Source organism: Mixophyes fleayi, chromosome 2, assembly GCF_038048845.1.
Source record: "Mixophyes fleayi isolate aMixFle1 chromosome 2, aMixFle1.hap1, whole genome shotgun sequence".
NCBI lineage: Eukaryota > Metazoa > Chordata > Amphibia > Anura > Limnodynastidae > Mixophyes > Mixophyes fleayi.
Window position 1 is genome coordinate 140,528,403 of NC_134403.1, and position 18,603 is coordinate 140,547,005.

Genomic DNA, 18,603 nt, shown 5'->3' on the forward strand with positions numbered 1-18,603 from the left:
AGTACTGGGGGATTGGCATCGTTGGATGCATCTCTCTTCAACTAGGGAGTCGCAAAACTTGCAGATACAATACTCATCAGACAATAGCCCCTCACACTGCCTCCTCATTTTCTGAGCTAGCAGACCTTTTCATAACCCCCGGACCAAGTTTGATAATGGGCTGCTCTGGGTATCCTAATAACTTTTCTTCTGCCTCCATCTCATCCGTATCACTCCCAGAACCTTCCTCCGTCCTCCAACCTCCTTCACAAAAATAGAATGTCCTAGAAAGAGTAAAAACAAGGAAAATCCTGGAACAAAAGAAAAACAAAAACCGCCACTCCATTGCTAGAAAGATAGTTCTGGGGCAACGGATCTGGTTCAGGTGTCTCGACTGCAGGCTTTAGGTCTCCCGGAACAGGCTCACAAGTGACAGCTCTATGTCGTCGGTCTTAGTTTTATCTTGCACTTTCTCCGGATTATGGACTCTCCTGCAGTGGGTGGAATGGACCCAAGTGTCTCTCTCTGCAACCTTCAGTGATGTAGTACTGGTCAGCAGCACTTGGTACGGGCCTTCCCAACGGTCTGTTAAACAACCTGAACGTAAGAAATTGCGGATCATAACATAGTCTCCAGGTTCAACATCATGACAGTTCATTTCTGGCATACCAGGTGACAGCATTTTTAGTTTTTGTTGTTGTTGCTTTAGCTGTCTGCTCATTCTTATAAGATATTGTACAGTCACTTCATTATTACACTTCAATTCGTCTTGTGGACTCACGATCAAATGCGGCTGTCGTCCGAACAGTATCTCAAAGGGGGACAGATTAAGAGGAGGTCTAGGAGTGGTTCGAATGCTATGGAGGACCAATGGCAAAGCCTCAGGCCATGCCAACCCAGTTTCAGCCATTATCTTACTCAGCTTGTTCTTTATAGTACCGTTTACTCTCTCCAACATACCACTGGCTTGTGGTCGGTAAGGGGTGTGAAGTCTGCTACTGATTCCCATGAGTTTACACATATTTTGGAAGATATCACCAATAAAATGGGTAACCCTATCACTTTTAATGATTCTAGGGATACCGAACCTACACACAAAGTCTGGTACAATTTTCTTTGCAGTGAACACAGCAGTGTTAGTGGCTGCTACCCAACCGGAAAACACATCAATACAAACTAACACATACTTTAAATTCCTGCACGGTGGCAGGGGCGGATCTAGGCAACTGCTCTACCCGGGGCGATTTTAGGGGGGGCGATTTAGGCACCGCCCCTTTTCTAATTTCTAAAGCTGCTGACGGCTGCACAGTATGTGCAGGTCCGTTCAGCATTGGCAGTGTGCTGTCCCGCTGCTCTGATTGTGTTTAAAACACAATCAGAGCAGCCGGGCAGCATACTGTCAATGCTGAACGGACCTGCACAGTGTGCAGCCGTCAGCAGCAAGCCCCTGCTAGGGGGGCGGATCCCCTGGGTCCGCCACTGCACGGTGGTAATTGGATATAGTCAATTTGTATTACCTGAAAAGGTCCGTCTGTAGGAGGGATGTGGGATGGCTCAGTTGGAATAGTTTTCCCAACATTTTTCCTCAAACAAGTAAGACATGACATTGCTTTCTTACCAGCCTGAGAGGAAAATCCGGGAGCACACCAGTATGCTTTCACCAGTTTGCACATACCTTCTTTACCCAGGTGAGTAAGACCGTGTGCTGCTTCAGCCAGGCTTGGATAGTATGTTCGGGGAGCTACAGGCTTACCTTGTCCATCCCTCCAGAGTCCTGAGGACTCTTGACCACATCCCTTCGCCTTCCAGACCGCCTTTTCCTGCAGGGAACACAAATCTTGCATTTCAATTAATTTCTGCATGTCTAATGTCTGAAAAACCATCATAGTCTCGGTCGATACAGTGATAGGTTGCCCTGCTGCCCATTTAGCAGCTTCGTCTGCCCTGTTGTTGCCCAATGACACTGGGTCTTCTTCAAAGGTATGGGCTTTGCACTTTATGACGGCTACTGTTCTGGGTAACTGTATCGCTGTCAGAAGTCCTTTTATGTGTTGTGAGTGTGCCACTGGTGTACCTGCTGCTGTCGTAAAGTTTCTAAGACGCCAAAGGGCCCCAAAATCGTGCACTACCCCGAAGGCGTACCTAGAGTCAGTATATATATTGGCTGATTTACCCTCTGCCAATTCACACGCTCTCCTTAGTGCTACTAGATCCGCCACCTGGGCTGAGTGAGGTGGACCAAGGGGTTCAGCTTCTACCACATCCTGATCGTCTACAACAGCGTAACCAGTACATAGCTTTCCTGTCTCTGTCTGTCTATGGCAACTTCCGTCTGTATAAAACGTAAAATCTACATTTTCTAAGGGGGTGTCACGTATGTCGGGCCTTGCAGTAAAGGTCTGATTCAGGTGTTCCATACAGTCATGCGTGTCAGTATTCTTGCCTAACTCATCATCAACCAGGGTCTCCTCACCTCCCACCCTTTGTGTCTCTAGAGACACATACGGAAGGTATGTAGCTGGATTTAAGGTGCTACATTGTTTGATGGTGATGTTTGAGGGTGCCATCAGGGCTAGTTCCCACTTTGTGAATCTAGCTGAAGAAACATGTCTGGTTCGGGCTGAATTTAACGGAGCTGACACAGCATGGGGTGTATAGATAGTTGAATTATGTCCTAATACTACGTCCTCGCTCTTACTTACCAGAAGGGCCGTTGCTGCTACACTTCTGAGACATGTTGGGAGTGATCTTGCCACATTGTCTAATTGTGCACTGTAGTATGCTACCGGTCTGCTAGCGTCACCATGTTTCTGTGCGAGGACACCTGCTGCACAACCATCAGCTTCTGTACAGAATAGCTCAAAAGGCTTTTCATAATCAGGTATTCCCAATGCAGGTGCTTTAGTCAGACTGTCTTTAAGATTAAAGAACGCTTGCTCTGTCTCTTCTGTGTGTACAACACGTTCTGGCTTTGAGGAAGAGTCTAGCTCCTGCAATGGTAATGCCAGAATAGAAAAACCTGGGATCCAGGATCTACAGTATCCACACATCCCCAAGAAAGTACGAATCTGCTTCTGGCTCTGCGGCAGAGTCATGTGTTGTATGGCCTCAATCCTGTCGGTTGTCAGGTGTCTTAGCCCCTTAGTGAGGCAGTGTCCTAAGTATTTGACCTTAGTCTGACATGGCTGTAATTTATCCTTTGCCACCTTGTGCCCTGTTTGTGAAAGATGAAGCAACAGCAATTTAGTATCATGTAAACATGACATAAAAGAATCAGAGCACAACAACAAATCGTCCACATATTGAATTAGAACAGACCCATTGTGGGGTTGAAAGGATTGCAAACAGTCATGTAAGGCTTGGGAGAAAATACTGGGGCTGTCAATGAACCCCTCGGGTAGTCTGGTCCATGTGTTTTGCACTCCCCTGTAGGAGAATGCAAAAAGGTATTGGCAGTCAGGATGAAGAGGGACTGAGAAGAAAGCAGAACATAGATCAATGACAGTAAAATGACTGGCAGACGGTGGAATCTGCATGAGGATGACAGCTGGATTCGGCACTACGGGGAATTGGCTCTCAACAACTTTATTAATTCCCCTTAAGTCCTGGACTAATCTATAGCCCCTCCCCCCATTCTTCACAGAGAAAATGGGACTATTTGCTGTACTGGCTGTACATATTAAAATCCCTTGTTGTAACAGCCTCTCAATAACAGGATATACCCCTAGTTCCACCTCCGGTTTTAATGGATACTGTGGGATTTTTGGAGCTATCCTACCACTTTTTAGATTGACCATGACAGGGGCTACGTTTGCCATCAGTCCAGTGTCTTGTCCATCTCTGGTCCATAGTGAACCTGGTATTTCCAGCAACATCCCCTTTACTTGAGATGGACTGTGTTCTATAACAGTAGAGTGTAACATTAACCTTTGAGGGGTGTCCAATATATCCTGTACCTCATGTGCGACCTTCTCGGGTATATCTAGGAACACACCATCTGAAGTACAGTATATGACACATCCCATTTTACATAGCAAGTCTCTCCCTAGCAAGTTAGTAGGAGCCACTGCAGCCAAGAGAAACGAATGCAGAGGCCCGATAGTAACTTCAGCGGGTTTAGTTAGAGGATAATGTAACACTTTTCCCGTTACCCCCATAGCTGGAATGGTTTTACTGGTCACCTGTAGATTGAAAGGAAAGGTTATCACAAGTCAGGTCGCCCCTGTATCTACAAGAAAGGTTTGTTTCCTACCAGCTATGTCAACTATGATTGTTGGTTCTTCAATCTGACTCTCAGTTAACCTCACTGGCTGTAGACTACAGGTATGACCTGACCCCTAGCGCTGACTATTGATTTCCCGCGCAGCATTTGCTGCTGTAATATGCGCGGGTAGATGTGAGTCTTCTAGTCTATGTGAATCCCTCCTTGGAGGATATCTATGTGACCCACCCCTCTGTGTATTGATTCTTTCCTTTTTACAATCTCTCATGTAATGTCCTTCCTCGTTACAATTGAAACACCTGATCACTTTAGGTTTCTTGTTATATGGGTTGTATGCTGGTGGTCGTGTATGCACCCCTTCTAGAGCCTGTATACTTACCGTCATTAACCTATCACTTTTCTCTTCCCTTTTTCTAAAAAGGTTTTTGTCATGCTCCAGAGCAGACTCCCTAAGAGAATCTACCGTGACGCCTCTCCAATTAGGTAATGTGGTTTGTACTCTCGTCTTTAAATTTTTTCTAAGGCCATCCATCAGTACTCCTACAGCTACCTCTCTGTGATGTGGGTCCTCACTTATGTTGGATATCCCAGTAAACCGTGTTATCGCTGCTATAGCTCTAGTGAAGTAATCTGCTGCTGTTTCACTATCCTTTTGTTTAATGGTGAAAATCTTACTCCAATTTACTACTACTGGAAAATAGATGGCTAAGTGTTTGACAATTTGTTCTATATTCTTTTGGTTAATCTCATCAGTCAAGGTGTCATCTTCCTCCAACAAACAATCTTCAATGAATTTTTGTATGTTAGTATTGGGAGGAAGACATGCCCTCAACACTACACGCCAATCCTTATTGGTTGGTTCGTGGGCATTTCCTAAGTCTTTAACAAATTTCTGACACTTAGCCAACTCTTTTCTAGGATCTGGGAATTCAGTCATAATGGAACGTAATTCTGATCTAGTCCAGGGACAATGCATTGTAACATTTCTTAAAGGAACTACACCATCCTTATCCGGTTTCCCATTGGGAACTGATATTGTGCGGACTGGGTACGCACCCTCTGGTACACTGACTTCAGGGGACACTACAGGATTTGCTGGTTCTAGATTTAGAACGCTTTCACTTCTAGTGATCACGCTACTCTCACCTATCTCAGCCATTTTCTCATACTTGCGCTGAGCCTCTAGTACACTAACAGCATGGGCAATGGCCGAAATCACAGTGGGTTCATCTTCATTTTCAGACACACTTGATTTAAACTGGCTTAAAACAGGATACAACTTAGCAATTTTTCTATTTTCAGTTTTAACAACGGCTGTACTTACCTCTCCCGCCACATTAGGTGGCGGGGCGCGCTTGCGCTGAGTTCGCCACGCTTCTCAACGGTTACATCCGCCTTGCGCGCGCTTTTCGCCACGCCTACTTCCGCTGTGCATTCGCTGCTCTGCCACGTGTTACCTTCCATTTGCCACAATTTTAAACAATCATTATGTCTATTTCTCTTTTTCGTTGACTTGATCAACCATACTTTATCTTTTACAGTATTTAGAACCTCTGCATTTAAACTTCCTATTGTTGGTCATCTTGACCCACGTGTCACAATACACAGTTGCGTATGCACCATATTTCTTACACATGAGAAACCTCGCTGAACCAATAGGGCCTTCCTTAGGCAGTACACTGACCATCTCTAGCGTATGCTTAGCACCCATGTTGAACAATATACCTTCTACCTGAAACACAGACACACCGCAATGCTCTGTTCCTTCCGGCTAACAATTCCAACTCTGTTGCTACAATCACAGCTAGAGATCTCTAATGCTCGGTGAACGTATTTCCTTTAGCCGCGTTCACTCGCTTTTCTCGCACCAGACGAGGATCCCTAATACAGAAATATCACTGTGGGCCCCAAGGGCTATCAGCTCCTCGATACCATGGCTCAACCACAAAAATCTGTTGAGTTTATTATAACTGGGAGAACAAAGTCGATACAATCAACCAGTCTTTCCAATATAATTCCTCCTAGCTGCTTCACCAATTCGCACTAAAGATGCGGTTAGATCGCACTGCCTACCAATACTAATTATTAGCAAACCTTGCAATCTATTGGTAGCGCTTTGCGAAAACCCGGTTTTCGCATTCGGTATACCTGCCCTGTATACCGTCCTTCAGTTGGGCAATCCGCCTCATCAGACAGCAACTGAGCACAATGAATAATAAACAGTGTATCTACGTTACAACATCACACACTATACATTTCTGCGCAGAAAATCAAAAGTTCCCAACAACAGTAATAATATCTCAGAGGCTTTCACAAGTAATTATACTATGCATGTATAATAACTATCAAAACGATTGTTTAACCACATGGAAAATCTACCGGAAGTTCGCGTACGCACAGCAGGAAATACACATACGCTAAGCAATGCAATACAGTTAAAACGCACAATGACAGTAAAAAGAAACAGTTTTCTCTTTTGTCCCTAGGTTCTAGTTAGCGTGCCCTAGATAATGCAAAACGGACATTCGGTTTCACAACACAGAGTAAAATTCAGGTTTTGAACACAATGCGTTCTTACCCGTTTATGACGCATCTCCACCCTTTGTTGAGGAACCGAAATCCGTTGGTCTTGCGTATCATCGGCAACGAAACCTCCAAAGCTCACGAGCCCCAAAATCGTTATGTGCGTATTGTCGCTAACCAATAACGATTGTCGAATCTCGATTTGTGTTTCAACGCACAAAGATTTATTCGCAATAAGTAGACTAATATGCTCAAGCGAAGTAATAATAAATACAGCCGTTACTTATCGCAGGCGCTCTGGATCCAGTGCAGTCATTCAATCCTGAAGTCTGGGGACAAGATGTCTGAACACTGGATCACAAGCTGCTGCTTATATACACACAGAAATACAGTAATACAATGAAGGTGGTATAGCTTGCATCTATTGGTCCAGGTTTCAGGAAGATCTCAGGGGTCGTCATCATTGGCTAGTTCATACAAAGGAATCCAAAGGAGGGGGTCATCTCTGCAGGGGGGTATGCTCTGCTCTTCCCGCCAAGATTCCTTAGTCTTAAGTTGTTCATAATTCCCTATCATTCATAACTTGTGTATGCACTCTGCGATTCCCTCGCAGAGTGAACCAAACAGTAGGATATGTAACGAGGTTCATTATGATACCACTCATGATGTGATTCCTTCAACCTGTTCCGTGTATTTCATTATTATGCATGTAACTCTGATTTAACATATAAATACCGTATTTTTCGCTTCTTAAGACGCACCTGACTATAAGACTCACCTAGTTTGTAGGGAAGGAAAACAGGAAAAAAGTATTCTGAACCAAATAGCACACACACAAATGTAAATTATGGGGAGTCTGCGCTTCCCGGTTGAAGAGAAAATAGGCAGCTGGGGAGATAAAGGAGGGAAGAGTCCCACACCCCTAGTAGTAATAAATAAAAAGAGATCTCCCAGCGCAAAGGTAAAGGGGTAGAGGATATGTAAGGAAAGAAACAATCCACCAAAACAGGGGATAATTGTTGTAATGTGTCTATGTATAAAGGGTATACACTGGCACAAAAAAGACCATAATACATCTAGGCATAAAAAGTATCAGAAGAAACAGGAATCACAAAATGGTCACTTATGCCTCCATAGGCATATATAAAGTGGTGCATTGAGGAAAAAATAAAAAATTCAGTATACAAACACAAAAAAATACACTACCACATACTGTGTTTATTTCATTAGCCTAGCACTTCCCGGGACGGACTCTCCTGAGTTTGGGCTAATGGTAATTCATTTCCATACAGCGTTTTTTGTGTTTGTATACTCAATTTTAATTTTTTTCCTCAATGCACCACTTTATATATTACTAGGGAGGCATAAGTGACCATTTTGTGATATGTATGTTTGTTTATACATAAACACATTCCAGCCCTAATAATAATAATAATAACACTATAGCCTCCAGCCTCCCATAACTTACCTTATACCCTCCGAGCAAGATATCTTCGGCACTTCTCCGCCTATCTGTGAGGATCCTCCTGAACCGTCCATCCCCGCCGCCTATCCGTGAGGACCTAGGTATCACATGGGACGTGCACCACATGACATGTGCCGTCCCATGTGATACCTAGGTCCTCACAGATAGGCGGCGGGGACGGACGGCTCAGGAGGATCCGCAGGACGCGCAGTCCACCGGCACTGGTGTCTTCTCTTCAGCCGCTTCCTCACGCTGGACCCGCTTCTCCACGCTGGACCCGCTTCTCCACGCTGCTAGCAACTGTAAGTTTCCCCGCTCTCCTTTCTTGCTGGCTTGCAGTATTCGCTCCATAAGACCCACACACTTTTCCCCCCACTTTTTTGGGGGGAAAAAGTGCGTCTTATGGAGCGAAAAATACGGTACTACTATATTTCGACATAACTGACTACGTGTTGCAACTACCATTAATGTGTACTATTTTATTAGTATGCGTGTTTGTGCGAATGTATGGTAAAAGACCAATAATTGTTGCTGCCACGTGTAGTGGATGCATACGCCCTTTCACGCCGTAGCGTGCCCATGTACGTCGTAGCGTACCGTACGCATCTATTCAGACAAAGACAACGAAGTTTGCTCGACTTTAATTGAAATGACTTTATCCAATTTGCTGACTTCGACAGTCCTTTGACATATAAGAAGATGTAGCACCTAATATTTATGCACAAGATAGATTAGAGGTTATTATTTCCTCTTATTATGGAAACCAAAAACACACACACACACACATATATATATATAATATATATATATATATATATATATATATATATATATATATATATACAAAAGAAAGAGAAGCGCCAGACATAGTGTAATACCATCAATGCCAAAAAACCCTTTTGAGAAAGTCTTTCATAGACGAAACGCGTCAAGGGAGCATCGGTGTTTCACTACCCTGATCGGTAATTTGGAAGGAGGCTTTGGTATCTGTGACTAGGGAGGCGAAAGGAGTTATCTATTCCTTGTGGTTGCCTGCCTGTTTGGTGAAAAAGAATTTCTGTCATCTGCGGCCAAAGGGGCTCCCTAAGGACTCTGGATAAGTCGATCTTACAGATAAGCCTGCTTTATTTATACTCAATTTTGGAATCCAATGAACAGAAGGTCCAATCTATACAAGGAGGAACTTGGGATTTCAAAGGGATATTATTCCCCAGATAAGCGATTTTATTATTTATTTTTGGTACGAGGCCAATTTGAATTATATGGTCACTTTTTTTTGGCATTGATGGTATCACACTATGTTTGGCGCTCTCTTTCTTTTGTATCTATCTAGGTCTTACATCTGCAAGTTGATGTTTAAAGTGAAGCAGCCTACTGTATGTGATTTCTAATATTTGAGCACGATTTTATTCACGTGACCGTTTGCTGTTACACTGAGTGCTGTTGTCTTTTCACTGTTTTTAATATATATATATATATATATATATATATATATATATATATATCAAATCTCCTTCCATCCCATTAAGGAGGGGCTTATCCCCGGCCTATCATTCTTAATACTACAGGAGAGTCACGTCGGAGTATCATCTTTTCATAATACCAGATTTTTTTTGATTTTTTTTCCTTTTTCCCAGCCTTCAATGGAGCCAGACCCTTTCGTTGCAGAGAGGGATTTCCACTGAGGATCACACGACAGGTAAGTATTCTTCAATAGCAGAAGTACAGATCCTTAAGTACTGCTGCCCACTGCCCAGCAATGATAAACAGACCCCATTGTGTTGAAGGGAAGATAGGTAGGAGTTCTCCTAGATTTCCCTCCTGAAGGGTGAGCACACATTCAGCCTAAAATTAATCCAAGACAGAACTTGGTGATAGGTGAATGCAAAGTTACCTCATCCTCACGGGTTATATGGGTCATACGTTGCCCCCATTCTATTGAGCCCTGGGAACATTTCCCCTTTCTAAAGCAGACTATTAGAGGACACATTTCGTCATTAGTTTACAGTTATACTTAGAACAAATTACACATTCTGCCATTCTTATATTTGACATTGTATAACTTTACTTAATAAAAGTGATAGTAAATGATAGTTTCACTACTGAAATATTGAATTGAATTACAATGCTCTGAATATTCAGTATAGATTTCATATTCTACTTTCATTCTCATCAGGACAATAGTTGTGTCTGTTGGTGCAGCAGAAGGGCTTCCTTGGCTTTCCTCATTGTTGCTTTGTTCCTCTTCAGCAGATGCAGATTCAGCTTCTAGGGTGACACCCAGTGACTCCTCGGCTTTATCTCCTAGTTCTTCTAATAGGGAGCCTGCTGCTTCCAGGTTGTTATCTCTTGGAAGGAAGCGTCTGGAAGAGTTGTATTTGCTTCGCCTAGATTGGAGTGCATTGTGAAAGCTGCTGTATCTCTCAGGAACTCTTCTTGTGGTGGGTTGTATCTCTCCTGAGGCCTCATCAGCAATGGAACCAGCTTGTTCCTGTATGCAGTGATTTACATCTAATGCTCGACGAGACTTTTTCTTCTTCTTTCTTTTTTTCTTCTTCAGAGCTCTGGGGGTAAAAAACATATTTCAGAGGGTCCATTAAGAATGGTAAATAAGCACATAAGGTACATGCCATGCACATAGGCACATACCTGTAGCCATTTAGCCTTACTTGCCCCACCCATTCCATATCTCACGTCACCCATGAACACTTAATTCCACATATTTAGCTTGTAACAACACTCAATTAAATAGAACTATTCCATTTTGTCAATAGTCCTTTCCATTTTATCCCTAACTCTTCTTATTTACAGTGCAGCATACAATATTATAACCCTATCATTGACACACAAACACTGACTTAACCAATTAACCTTCCAGTATATCTTTGAACTATGGGAGAAAACTGAAGCACTTAGAGGACACGCACACAAACATGGGGAGCACATTACAGCCCACCCTGGTTGTGATTACTATACATATATAAATAATACTAACCACTAAGCCATTTATTTGGGTGTGAGGTATTGGACAGCAGCAATGTTTTTAATTTCACTCATGAACACTTAATTTGCAATACTTCTCAGTATAAGTTCCTTCTGCACATTGTTTTGTATGAGCTTGAAACATTCTAAGGGGAACAATCTGTAATATTTATTTCCTCCACTCCCGACTACAGATTGCTGGGGTATCACTATCACTCCCATTATGTATCCCATTTTGACATTTCTAGGCCCCACTGCCTTGAGATCTCAGTTCTATTATATTTGTAATTAGACAGATTTATCTGGATAAAGTTTCAGTGCTGCAGTGTTATTATTATAATGCTCCATTTCACTGACCATGTTTAGATATTTGTCTAATAAACAGAATATTAATAATCATCTACAGGTTTAACTCAAAATGATCCTCAACGGAGGTGTACAATAATCTTCCCCACAATATGCTTTATACACCATATATCTGTACTCACTCATCCTGCTTCTCATTCCAATGTTCCTCGTTGGTTTTTAAGATATTGTTCATATCAAATAACTGACGCTGGTACAGCCAATCTACCATGCTTCTCTCCATGAGGGCAAGTGTCTGTCCTCCTTACTGCCAACCTTATTGCCTAGCAGCTGTAGGACACTAGAATCCAGCTGGTTGTGATGTCACTGCTGAGATCATAATACTCTGATCAGGCAAAGTCTCCACTGAACACTGAGGGTTATTAAATAATAATAATATAATAATAATATAATAAGAATAATAATATAATGACATTGTTTTTTTTTTCCATCATAATTATTATTGAACTATTACATTTAAAACATACATATCCATAAAGAATGACATACACATTCCATGGTATTATTATAAAACATGAAATAAAAGGAAAGATCAATAAAACAATGGAAATCCATATACCATCCACTAGTATCAAAATTCAAAATACAAGTTAACTTTATATTATTGTAAAATTTCTGATAGGTATCAGGTATCATTACTCCAATGTGGTCTCCTTGCAACCCTTTGTTCACCAATCAATAGGAAAATCATTATTTTGAAATCTATTCTCATACCATTCTGTAATTCTAAAGCAGTTATATATTAAGCTTTTAGTTTCATTCGGAAGTGAATTTATATAACTTTCCCATATATTAAATAATTTTTTAACCTGTTTCTCTTTGTATATTGATGTCTTGATCCAATCCATCTTAAATACATATACCAGCTTATCTTTGAATAACATTAAAGAAGGAGGTAGAAATTGCATCCAAACTTGTAAGATACATATTTTTTGCAACTGTTGAAATTCTAAAAAGCAATTTCTTAGCCATTTCCGTACATTTAAAAGATTTATCCAAAATACCCAGTACCGCCCATTCGGAGGATAAGGGTACAACATTTACTAACTCTTCCTTAGCATGTTCTTTAATTTGAATCTAAAATCGCTTTACATATATATATATATATATATATATATATATATATATATATATATATATACACAATCCCATAAACAGTGAAATAAAGAAACCTCAGATTTATTACATTTAGACACTTTGAGTCCCCACTAATCCCTATACTGTGAGCCCTTTTAGGTGATAAAGATACTCTATAAAAAAAGTTTAAAAAACATTTCAGTACATGAGCTAGCCCTTAAAGTGTGATTAGAATATATAAATTCTCTTGAATAGTAGATAAATATAGATGTGGAAAATTTATCTGGACTGCGTAGAGGAGTGGTCCCTACAATATAATTAAAAAACCCTCCACGGGTCTGAATTCCACCCAAAAAGTTTATGGACTGCGTAGTGTAGTGTTCCCCACAATATTATTTAAAAATTTTGCAGCCACAGTCAACATTGTTTAATATCTGATACACCTCTATCTGGACTGCATAGTGGAGTGGCCCCGGTACTAAATTTGGTACCGGGGCCACAATACCTCCACCTTCAAATGGTCTGAATTGCACTGCACAGCTGCCTGCTCCTACATTCTCTGCAGCATATACATGGTGTAGTTCCAGCGTGTCAATACCTCTTGTTTTCAACGATGACAGGTTATTTGGATACATTTTGGTTTTGGCAGCAACAGTCAACGTTTTTTGATATCTGATACGCCTCTATCTGGACTGCGTAGTGGAGTGGCCCCGGTACCCAATTTGGTACCGGGGCCACAATACCTCCTCCAACCATGGTACAGAGCATTCATCATTGAGATCCCATCAAGTATGTTAAAGACAGACAGGGTCGAAGTCTTATTGGTTGACTTTGTAAACCAAAAAACTGTCCCTGTAGCACATAGTCGTGCAATGAAGAGTGACTTTTTCATTTAAAGGCTCCATCTTTCAAGTGTAGTGTTTGTAAGTCATATTATACTTTTGGTAAAATTTGTTTAATTTGTTCCTCTTTATGGTAACTACTAATAGAATTAAAGTATTAAATAGAAGCGGCAGTTCCTCTTTATGGGAATTAGTAATAGAATTAAAGTATTAAATAGAATTAAAGTATTAAATAGAGTGGTATAGAGTGGTAGTGTGGTATAGAGTGTTCCCCACAATATAATAATAAAACCCTCAACTGGTCAGAATTCCACCAAACAAGTATCTGGACTGCGTAGTGGGGTGGCCCCGGTACACAATTTGATACCGGGGCCACAATAAAATAAATACACCCTCAACTGGTCAGAATTCCACCAAACAAGTATCTGGACTGCGTAGTGGGGTGGCCCCGGTACACAATTTGATACCGGGGCCACAATAAAATAAATACACCCTCAACTGGTCAGAATTCCACCAAACAAGTATCTGGACTGCGTAGTGGGGTGGCCCCGGTACACAATTTGATACCGGGGCCACAATAAAATAAATACACCCTCAACTGGTCAGAATTCCACCAAACAAGTATCTAGAGTGCGTAGTGGGGTGGCCCCGGTACCCAATTTGATACCGGGGCCACAATACCTCCTCCAAGTTCCAAGTGTAGTGTTTATAACATCTTAACACTACACTAATTCTAGCACGTCAAAACCTCTTGTTTTAAATAATGACAGGGCATTTAACTTTTGATTTAATTTATTGAATTTGTTGGCATTTTCTTTTACATTTTGAACATGGCAAATGACTGTTGAATGGTCACATAATGCCAAAAAAATAGTTGCAAGATGGAATTGTCCTTGGGCCCTCCCACCCACCCTTATGTTGTTGAAATAGGACATGCACACTTTAACAAACCAATCATTTCAGCGACAGGGCCTACCAAACAACTGTGGCTGAAATGATTGGTTTGTTTGGGCCCCCACACCAAAAAAACAATTCATCTCTCCCTGTACAAACTAAACAGGCTCTACTGAGGAAAGATGTCTTCCTCATCCTCAACCTCTGATTCCTCTCCCCCTACAGTGTGTACTTCCTCCTCCTCACACATTATCAATTCGTCCCCGCTGGACTCCACAACCACAGGACCCTCTGTACTATCTGGAGGGCAGTGCTGTACTTCATTGAGGAATTGATTATTCATTTTTATAAACATCATTTTTTCAACGTTGTGAGGAAGCAACCTCCTTCGCCGCTCACTGACCAGGTTCCCTGCTGCACTAAAAACTCTTTCCGAGTACACACTGGAGGGGGGACAACTCAGATAAAATAGAGCCAGTTTGTACAGGGGCTTCCAAACTGCCTTTTTTTCCTGCCAGTAACAATATGGACTGTCTGACATGTCTATTTGGATGGTGTCAGCAAAATAATCCTCCACCATTTTTTCAATTGTGACAGCATCCAATGCAGCGACAGTAGACATGTCTGCAATGGTTGCCAGGTCCTTCAGTCCGGACCAGATGTTATCAGCATCCCCGCCAGCGCCTCTTTTAGGAAAACTGAGCTTTTTCCTCGCAGCCATAGATGTGGAAGAAAATTAGGGTTTCCTATGTCGTAGGTGGCTGTGTAGGCTTGAATGGCCTTTTGATGCTCCTCCATCCTCTGCAGCATATAGAGGGTGGAGTTCTAGCACGTTACTACCTCTTGTTAATTTAGATTGCAAGGCTTGTAAATACTTTGAAGATAAAAAAAAGCAGGCTGCACAGACTGTGGAGCTAGAAAGTGAAATTAAATAGACCACGTTTTTTTGGTGGCTAGTATCTATGCCCCCCCCCGCCCTACACTTGTAGTTGAATATAAAAAAAGCAGCCTGCATAGACTGTAGAACTAGAAATTCAAATATACAAAGAAATAGACAAAGGCAGTTTGGTATCTGTCTGCATCAGATCCCCTCTCCACTAGGAGTAAAATAGAAAACTATTCAGCCGTTATATAATCTAGAATATAAATAGAAATTGAGAAAGGCAATTTGGTATCTGTCTGCATCATAATCATCAACATGCTCCTCACCACCAGCTACATCAATATCCTCCTCCCGGTGTACAACATTCACACCTTCATTAGCCAAATCTGTAACTGGACTGTGGGTGATCCTTCCAGCATATGCAGAGGGCATGCTGCAAATGGTGGAAGGAGCCACCTCTTCCCGTACAGTGATGGGAAGGTCAAGCTTCGCAACCACCAACACCCTTGGACTCGCCTTGGGGATTTGTGATAATTTCTGTTTAGAAGGCAGAGTTGTTTGCTGTTTTGTTGCTGACAGCATAACTCTCTTCAATTTTTTGTAGGGGGGAGAGGAGGAGGAGGGCTAAGATCCTTGGGTGAAGCTGAACCACTAGTCATGAACACGGGCCAGGGCCTAAGCCGTTCCTTGCCACTCCGTGTCGTAAATTGCATATTGGCAACTTTACGTTTCTCCGCAGATGATTTTAAGTTTCTCTTTTTGCTACTTTTACTTAACTTGGGCTTTTTGGATTTTACATGCCCTGTACTAGGAGATTGGGCATCGGGCTTGGAAGACGACGTTGATGGCATTTCATCGTCTATGTCAGGGGTGTCCAACCTTTTAACTTCCCTGGGCCACATTGGAAGACGACGAGTTGGTTTGGGCTGCACATAAAATACACTAACACTAACGATAGCTGATCATCCAAATAACCATAGAAAACATAGTTAACATATTAAACTTACTTGGAAATGAAGTTAGTGAGATGTTTGACATTGTTTCTGAGCCACCAATGCTTCTATATTTGCTTCGATGGAACTTGTTGCAATTCTCAGTGAGTTCTCAAGGTGCTCATCAGATATTTTGGTTCTAGTTTTATTCTTCGTGTGATTCATCCTTGAAAATAGTTGCTCACAAATGTAGGTGCTTCCAAATAGCGATGACATGAATAAGGCATGATTGTGAAGTGAGGAATATTTTTCTCTTGGTAGATATATCTTTTAGAAGTCCATTAAAGAGACGTGTTCAAATTTTTCTTTCAGTTGAATGTCACATTGGAGCTCTATGCATTCCATTTGCAAATTGCCAGGTAATATGTTTATGTCAACTGAAAATGGAGTTGCAAATATCAGAAAAAATGATTGATTTTTTCTAAAATCTTGAAACCTGTTCTCAAATTCCTGTACCAAATCGAAAAGCAAGGCTGCATATTTTTCGGTGTTCACAGGACCGTGTTTAGCCAATGTGCTGAAATGCATAAAATTGTTTGCCTTAATTTGAGAGTGCAATAGTTTCAGTTTCATTTCGAACGCTGTTATAGTTTGAAACATTGTACTGATCAATTGGTTTTCACCTTGAAGACGCATGTTTAACTCATTTAAATGAGTGGTCACGTCGACTAAAAATGCCAAATCTGTGAGCCAGTTTTCATCGTCAAGTTCGGGCACACCTTTTTTTTTGGATTCCATAAACAACTTGATTTCATTTCGCAAATCATAAAATCTTTGCAACATTTTCCCTCGACTTAACCATCTTACTTCAGAAAAGTAAATTATGTCCCCATACTCAGCATCCATACATTTTAGGAATTCCTGGAATTGGCGATGATTCAAACCCTTGGACCTTATGAAATTTACAGCCTTGATGACAATCTGCATGACGTTAGCTATCTTTAAAGCTTTTGCACATAGATTTTCTTGGTGTACTATGCAGTGATATTTCATCATACGGTAATTTTGGGAGGCAATTGCATCATTTTCTATCAATTTTACAAGTACATCTCTGTTACCTATCATTGCAGGGGCACCATCAGTAGCTATGCCAGATATGTTGTCAAAGGACAAAGAATATCGTTGTAATGTATTTTTCACTGCTTCATATAAATCGCTTGCTTTAGTTGTGTCTTTTAATGGAACTAAAGAAGCCATTTCTTCAGTGATATTATATTCGTCATCAATGCCTCTAATAAAAATTGCCAATTGAGCTGTGTCCGTTGCATCTGTACTTTCGTCTATCGCCATAGCATAAAATTTAAAAATAGCAGCTCTACTCTTCAAAACTTTTTCGATGGATTTTCCTATATCATCAATTCGCCTGGCTATAGTCTGGTGAGACAAACTGATTTTTGAAAAATCCCCTTTTTTATCCGGGCAAATTATATCAGCCACACTTTCCATACATTGCTTAATAAACTCACCATCGTAATACGGTTTTGATTTTTTTGCTATCAGGTTTGCAACCACATAACTAGCTTTTACAATAGAATCACTTTGAATCAATACTTTTTTAAAATAATTTTGTTCAGATGCTAGTTTTTTTTGCAGTTCAGTGATTTTGTCTTTACGACACATTCCTTCATACACACTAAATTGCGCACCATGTCTTGTCAGGTAATGGCTTTTCAAATTGTAGTTTTTGAAAACTGGCACTAATTCCTTGCAAATTAAGCAGATTGCCTTACTATTTGACTCAACAAAGAAGTACTCATCTGTCCACTTTTCTTGGAACACTCTTCCTTCATCTATAATTTTTCTTTTTTGGGGTTTGGTTTTCTTTTTTGACATGTTAGAAGCCATGCTGGAATTTAAATGAAAAATAATACTTTTAGAAACCATAGTTTCATAATCAATGTGATTACTATGTGCACTATGCTGCGGATTTCCCTTTTAAATTAATGGAGCTATGTGGATGGAGGTGAGCGACAGGAGACTACCAGAAAGTGGCTTACCTGGGAGTAAGGATGCTGGAATGAGGGCTGTCTGCCTTTAAGGATGCTGGAATGAGGGCTGTCTGCCTTTATGGATGCTGGAATGAGGGCTGTCTGCCTTTATGGATGCTGGAATGAGGGCTGTCTGCCTTTAAGGATGCTGGAATGAGGGCTGTCTGCCTTTATGGATGCTGGAATGAGGGCTGTCTGCCTTTATGGATGCTGGAATGAGGGCTGTCTGCCTTTATGGATGCTGGAATGAGGGCTGTCTGCCTTTATGGATGCTGGAATGAGGACTGCGGGAATGAAGACCTGGAGTGAGAGAGGATCTTGGTTAAATAGGGAGCTATGTGGATGGAGGTGAGCGACAGGAGACTACCAGAAAGTGGCTTACCTGGGAGT

The 18,603-nt window shown here is 41.3% G+C and overlaps 1 protein-coding gene across 1 annotated transcript; it reads right to left on the reverse strand.

Annotated features, from left to right (window-relative positions):
* Positions 1 to 16,495: 16,495 nt before the first annotated feature.
* LOC142139849 (general transcription factor II-I repeat domain-containing protein 2-like) lies at positions 16,496 to 18,070 on the reverse strand. Its single transcript, XM_075197713.1, has one exon. The coding sequence runs from the start codon at positions 18,068 to 18,070 to the stop codon at positions 16,496 to 16,498; it is 1,575 nt and encodes a 524-aa protein (XP_075053814.1).
* Between the last annotated feature and the right edge of the window lie 533 nt (positions 18,071 to 18,603).